At 38.3% G+C, this 7,600-nt stretch overlaps 1 protein-coding gene across 1 annotated transcript; it reads left to right on the top strand.

Moving 5' to 3' along the window:
• The first annotated feature begins 5,054 nt into the window (after positions 1 to 5,054).
• LOC149842714 (uncharacterized) lies at positions 5,055 to 7,007 on the top strand. Its single transcript, XM_090000723.1, has 2 exons — positions 5,055 to 5,187; positions 6,226 to 7,007. The coding sequence occupies exons 1-2, from the start codon at positions 5,055 to 5,057 to the stop codon at positions 7,005 to 7,007; spliced, it is 915 nt and encodes a 304-aa protein (XP_089856849.1).
• The last annotated feature ends 593 nt before the right edge of the window (positions 7,008 to 7,600 follow it).

Here is a 7,600-nt window from a genome sequence, read left to right as displayed (position 1 = left end):
GGTAGTGCAAGCATTGGCTATCATCTTATAAAATTTCTCTGTTACTGTTTGAATGGTAAATGTGTGGTCATTGGGGTTGTTGTTGCATCATAAACAGGCTGCCAGGTAATGGTTTTGTGGCTCGTGGTTGGTAGGTTGAAATTTCTGTTGGTTGTCTCGTTCTGAAATTGGCAACTATAGAGAATCTGGGTCTCCTTATTGAATACTTTGGGTGTGACATTTTATTTGATTTCTATATATCAGATGTGATGTGCAGCAAGGTGCTAGAGGTGTGGAACCAAAGAGTGGTGAAGATCTCCTCACTCCAATCGTGCTGCTGTATTGCAGCCATTGTTTTTCTCTTTTTGCTTCCTGATTTTGGTGTTTTTTTGTTGACAGTTCATGTGTTTTATCACATGTAGTTGGTGGGCTCTACTTTAATTGTCCTGGTACTTGGGGTGTACGGCCATATGGTGCTTGCATCATGAGTTTTGAGTTTTCCTTATTTTTGTGAGGTTGATTGTTTTCTTTTTTGTGGAAGTTATTATATTTTAGTCATCTTCGTTAATATGTTTCAATGTAAGGGGATTTCAGATATTATTGATGTGTCTAGATGATGTTGGGTGGATCATGGTTGCACCAAGAGTAAAGATTTTGAATTCGTCTAGTTACTTTTTATGTTGGACTTGTTTGTGTGGACATGTGGGTAATTCAGTTCCTTGGTTTGGTCATGAAAATAACTCTATATTTCATCACACTGCCTGGTTTATTGTTTTCCATTTTTTCCTTAGCTTTTCTTCTTAATCTTTTATAAAGTTTGGCTTTTTTGCATAACATTAATCGTTTCTTATTGTCTATCATGTTTTTTTAGGATTTCACATGTTGCTATCTGAAGCCAGATCGAATATCTATCAATTTGGTTTCCATCACAAAAATCTGGTTGCTTTTAGCATGTTGATTCTTTCTGTCAGTTCTCATATCCCAATACCCTCACAAGTTTTTGGCACCAATCTCCTGATGATGTACACCTTAATACCCAACACTTTATCCAACTTATCATCATGCCGAACATGAGGTCCAATATGTCATCATCTGTTCCACTGAGCCTTCTAGATCAACTTCACCATCAATCAACATACTTTATCTTCATATTAAAACTTGCAACCCCCGTATTCTTCCCCTACTTCTGGAAATTGCATTACTTTAATGAGACATTTAATGGTTTTTCACTCACCTATGAAGAAACCTCATTAGTGCCCAAAAGAATACACTCAATCACATAAAATCCATGGAAGATTTTATTTTTATGAATGTGAAAATATGGTTAGTCTTATAGGAGACAAATAAGCTTATTTCTCATTGAGTTGTCTTATAGGAACTAATGGACATAAGATGCTCCTCAACTTCAAAGAGAGCACCCCTTTGCACATGGTCACCAATCCCTCCTTCAGAGCTAAGAGGAGAGCATATCCAAGATTTGATCACAGATGGTGGCTTTATATAATTTGGTATAGCACTTAAAATGCCTATTCCTTGTTAAGAGTATTATTATATCTTTATGGGAAAACAAACTGAACAAGTTTGCAGAAACTTTTGAATAGTAAAATCCATTTACATTCTTAAGTATGAAATTCAATTGCATACAGAAATATTGCTGCATCATATTGGAGCAAAACTGAACAAAACTGTTTGGAGCTTGTTGAACTTTTGTGCTTATGTGAAGCATCATATAAAGGTTAGTATTTTTCTCCACAAGCATAAAATGATGCATCAATGAAAGTTAAGGGACATATTCGTATTTCACAAGTTGAGCAACTATCGTTTCTGCAGCACTTGAAAGGTTTCATTCATAGACAGATGAATAGACGTTTACATTGTATGGTGAAGGTGATGGGCTAATTTCAATCTTATTATCATTGTAGCCTTATAGCAGCTCGTGAGCTGCTATGTCACCGCCTTTATGCTCACTGCTACACTCCCTCCGCACTCAGTTATATGTGTTTTCCCGGCACTTGTAACACTCCCAGCACATCACTATTCCCTGCATTTCCACACTATTGCATCTACTTCCCTTGGGAAAGGCACATGAGGCGCGCCTCCAGGCGTATGAGGCGCACACCTCGGGGCTCTTTTTTTTATTTTTTATTTTTTAATTTTGTGACGAATTAGCGACAACTATTATCCGTCGCTAATATTTGACGATGATATGGTTTGCGACGAATTGTATTCCATCGCAAATCCATCGCTAACTTGCCGACCAAAAGTTAGCGACGAAATTTATCCAGATATACTCCGTCACAAATTCATCGCTAATTAGCGATGGATTTGCGACAAAAATATTTTGTTGCAAATTCATCGCTAATTAGCGACGGACTGGCGACAGATAAATTCTGTCAGAATTTAGTGACTAAGATTATGCGACGGACGCTATCCGTCGCTAAACACGTTAGCGATGAAATTGGCGACGGATAGCGTCCATCGCTACTTGACGTTTTTTCTTGTAGTGAGTTTACACGAAGGACTTATTAGTGAGCTTACTCAAGAATAAAAGGAACAAAATAATTTGTATCAAGCTTAGAAGGATCCTATGTGGGTCAAGGCTATCGAAGAAGAGGTGAATGTTTTACATAAAAACCAAACATGGACCTTAGTCCCACCTAAAGATACAGTCAAGCTAGTTGGGTGTAAGTAGATTTTTTGCATAAAAAGATATGTTAGTGGTAGTGTTGCACATTACAAGGCTAGGCTTGCAGCCAAGGGCTATAATCAACAAGAAGAAGATTATTATTTTAAGACTTACAATTCAGTTGTTAAACCCACGTCTATCCAAACTGTTCTTTCCATTGCAATTAGTAAAGAATAGAAAATACATCAGTTAGATGTTAATAATGTTTTTTTACATGGTTTCTTGAAAGAATAAATGTATATATATCAATCACTAGGTTTTGAGAGTATTTTCCTAATCATGTATGTTGTCATGATAGAACTTTGTAAGGTTTAAAACAAAGCCCCCTGGGTTTGGTTTAAAAGGTTAAGTACATATGTCATTCGTCTTGGTTTTACTTAATCTAAATCTAACATATCTTTGTTTATTAAGAAATCAAGTGAATTGGTTATGCATATTTTGGTCTCTGTGGATGATATTATCTTAACAAGAAGTTCTCCACAAGAGATTATAAAGATCATTCAAAACTTTGGCTAAGAGTTCTCTATCAAGGTCCTTGGGCCTCTGCATTTATTTATAGGGATAGAGGTTAAACAGTCTTCAAATGGCATAGTTCTTTTACAACGAAAATATATTTATGATTTATTAATGAAGACTAACATGTTGGAATCCAAACCTATGGTTACTGGTGAAACCTTTGATGATGCTACTTATTATCAGAGTATTATGGGTGCACTCTATTATGTTACTCTCACTAGGCCCGATGTTGCTTATTTTGTTAATAAGGAATGTTTTATGCATCAACCAACACAAGAGCATTGGAATCATGTCAAACGAATTCTTCAATATCTAAATGGGACAATCAACTATGGGTTAAATATTGTCAAGTCAAACTCCTTTCGGCTTTTAGCTTATTTAGATGCAGATTATGTTAGGTGTCCGGTTGATAGAAGATCCATTGGCAGATCAAATATTATATCATAAAGTTCAAATAAACACCTTATTGTAGCTAGATAAAGCACTGAAACATAGTATAAAGTCATTGCAAGTGCAACTTCATAATTAATGTGGCTAAAGTCATTACTAAAAGAGTTGGAAGCTTAACAAAATCTAGCACCAGTGACTAAAAGAGTTGGGAGCCACATACTTGACTGCAAATCATGTCTTTCATGCTCGAACCAAACATATAAAAATTGATTATCATTTTTGTGAGAGAAAATATAGCCAAATAAAAAGTTAAATTAAGTTTGTATTATCTCAAAATCGCTTTATTGATATTTATACAGAAGCATTGATTGGACCAAGATTTTGTGAATTGAGAGACAAGCTCAAGCTCGTATATATGGAGATTGGCTTGAGGGGGCGTGTTAATATTGCAAGTGGTCCAACACCCATGATGGGAAATCCACAGGATCCAGGAAGAAGATTTGGTGATCCGTATGATCCAGGAAGGAGTCATGCTTCAGACTATTTCTTTTTCTTTAAATTCATTTCTTTTTTTATATGAGCTAATTCTAGACTGATTCTGTACCTGAATTCAAGAATTTTACTGTCCCTAACTCACCTACCTACCATCTACCTCATGCAAATAATCACTTGTAATCAAGCATACGTTCTTAATACTGAATATCCCTATACCATAGTTAGCAATGTGAAACGGCAGAAACTGTTAAATACTGAATACGTTATTTCAAAGGTCTCACATTCAAAAAGATGGTTGAGAAAAACATCTTAAAAGAACGAGTCACAAAAAAATCGGCAAACAATATTTATGGGTATAATTCAGTTTTAATTATTGAACATATATATAAGATATTTCTATGAGAAACAAGTTAGAATATAGGAATAATGAGATTCAGATTCAAAGATGATTCTGATCCGAACCCATGATCGGAACCAATTCGATCGACAATTGAGTTTTTTTTTAAGTATTTTTATTTAAATATAAGTTTTCGTGTTCTAAACGCTTCTCTCAAAATAAATTGTTTTTTTGCCAATTTTTTAGAAAGACAAGTTCAATTATTTTTTCATTTTCAAAGTTCGATTGAAAGGATCATGATTTAAACGGAGTTTTGCTAACTATGCCCTAGACAATATAGGCCAACCATAATTAAACTTGAGAAAAAGCTTCAAGAAGGGAAGATAGACAAATTTAAATCTGTTGGCATTAACTTTCTGGTGTAAAAGGTTGTTACAGTTATGAATCACTGGACAAGACTGAAACAGTTTTCACAGCTCCAGGGAGAAAACAATAAAGGATGGCAATTACTAAAATGAAAGCAGTGCCTTATGCAGTAAAGTAATTATTAGCCCCAAGAAAGGCATGATGTGTGGTCATGGTACAAGAAAGGTGCCTGCCATTTCTTGATTATCTCACACAGTGGAGGCCAGCATGGAGGAAGGAAGGGAGATGGGTAGAGCCCCCTGTTGCTCAAAGGAAGGGCTCAGAAGAGGCCCTTGGAGCCCTGCAGAAGACTCATTGCTCACAATGTACATTCAGTCTCATGGTGAAGGCCGCTGGAAATCCTTACCTATGAAAGCAGGTAGCTTTGTGATGCATGGCTTTTCAAATACTACACTACACACATATGTACCATTATGCTGCAACTCTGACAACTCTCTCTCGTCATTTGACATAAGATGGGTTGTATCCAACATTCTATCTTAAACGTCCAATCAAACAACATGATTGGTCCATATTTTCACCTGAATGTGGACTGATCCTAATCATCCAGATGCTTCAGCTGTATGCAGGATCAGTTGTATCTATGTCAAAGGATGAGATCTTTTTTGTTCTGTCTCCATGTCTTGCACGTACCTTTGCTATGCATTACTTTCAAATAATATACTTGATACTCTTTTCATTTATTACATTGAGAAACGTCAAAAGTTCAGACCTGATTGTGCTGGTTTTAGCCTGCTGCACTTGCTCTTTTCATTTATTACATTCTATCCTAACCGTCCAATAAGATTGGTCCATATTTTCATCTGGATGTGGACTGATACTAACCATCCAGATGCTTCAGTTGGATCTCTAGGATCAGTTATATCTATGTCAAAAGATGGGATCTTTTTTGCTCTCTCTCTCTCTCTCTCTCTCTCTCTCTCTCATGTACCTTTGTGATGCATCACTTTTCAAATAATATACTATACTCTTTTCATTTATTACATGGAGAAACCGCATCTGGGATTCAGACCTGGATGCGCTGGTCTTAGCCTTTCGCACTTAGTCATCCGATTGGCATAAAACTCCATCGATACCCTCCTCGACCCCGAAGAAACTCTTGCTTTTCCTTACAGAAAAGCGATCGAGAGCAGATCAGATGATCTGACAGATCACTTTGGGAAAATGATGACATTATCATCCATTATGGTGATCAATTGTTGCCATTATCACTGCCAAGTGATCACATCATCAGAAACTTTTTGGTAGGTCCCACAACTTGCACAGGGAACCGTGGGATTGAAACAACTGACGGTGGGGATCTCATCACTTTTCCAAAGCGATTTGACTCTGGGATCTATACTTTTTTTAGAGAATACTGCATGGACGATTCTAACTAAACTCTTTCTCTCTCTAGGATTGTTGAGATGTGGGAAGAGTTGCAGGCTGAGATGGATGAACTACCTCAGGCCAGACATAAAAAGAGGGAACATCGGTTCAGATGAGGAGGAACTCATCGTTAGATTGCATGCCCTTCTTGGAAACAGGTGGTCTCTCATTGCAGGGAGGCTGCCGGGACGCACTGACAATGAGATTAAGAATTATTGGAACACCTATCTCAGCAAGAAACTCAGAAGAGAAGGCATAGACCCCCAAACACACAAACCTATCCCCACTGCACCTCCCCAATACACCAACCATGCAAACAATGATTCCTCTCTCCCCCCACAAAAACAATGTCCCAGGACCCGCACCACTAGCAGTAAGAGCAAGAAGAGGAGGAGCAGAAAGAACAATTCCTCTGGTGCAGAAACAAGCAACTCCAAGACAGCACTGATTCCTTGCACCACTAAAGTCACACCCATTAAAAGTCCTGATAAAAATCATGATTTGGGGAGGAATTCTACAGATGTTCATGATCTGGAGCTCTTAACTGGTGGCTATTTGGAGCATCAATGTGTGGCAGATTCCTCTGTCTCTCTCAATGAAATGATTGTGGATGATAATGGTGTATGTGCGCCCCCATGGGACCCTCACAGCTCATTCTTGGATTCATTCATTGAATTTCTTGAGTTTGGTGATGATGCTAATGTATTGAAGGAGCAGCAGCCACAACACCAACCTTATTTGGAAGAAGAGTCTTTATTGTTGGATTCCTTCAGTGACTTGCTGTGGGATGCAAACTTTGTGCCAATGTAGTTGTCTTTGTTCCACAATTTCAAAGTGTATGTTGTGATCTTTTCCATTGTGGGTATGCTACTGCTGTCATTGTGTAGCAGCAGATAGAGGTGTTGTAATAAATGATGTCAGCATCTCCCCACATGGCACGATGCATACTCATTCAACACAAAAGCCAAGCACAAGGAGTAATGGGCCCATCTCCCAGCCAGGGCCGGCTGGCTTCTTTGATATTTGAGGCTACTGCCTAGAGCCTCAATGAAAAAAAAAACAGTAAGCTTATATTTCACATGCTGAGGGCCTCAAATGAAAAAAAATATATGGAGAAATATGGGCCTCCAATGAATAGGAATTAGCCCCCACAGGGAAGAGAAGTCGAGAAAGATTTTAGTGTATTGGATGCGGATAATTCCGTGCCTCTCTGATTAGAGAAGTTTTAGTTTGTCTGCCTCTGAAGGGGGGCAGGTTATATGTTCCCCCCCCCCGGAACACGCACTGTAGCTACAGTGCGTGTTCCGGGGAGAACACGCAACACCCTCTCCCTCACTGGGCACCCCTTTCTTCCTTCTCCCCCGCCCCCCCCCCCACTTCCCCATCTCCCTCCTCTTTCGTGC

The sequence above is a fragment of the Nuphar pumila genome, chromosome 3 (assembly GCF_984573655.1).
Source record: "Nuphar pumila chromosome 3, dmNupPumi1.hap1.1, whole genome shotgun sequence".
Taxonomy (NCBI): domain Eukaryota; kingdom Viridiplantae; phylum Streptophyta; class Magnoliopsida; order Nymphaeales; family Nymphaeaceae; genus Nuphar; species Nuphar pumila.
Note: the sequence above shows the minus strand (reverse complement) of the source record. Positions and strands in the feature narration are given on the sequence as shown.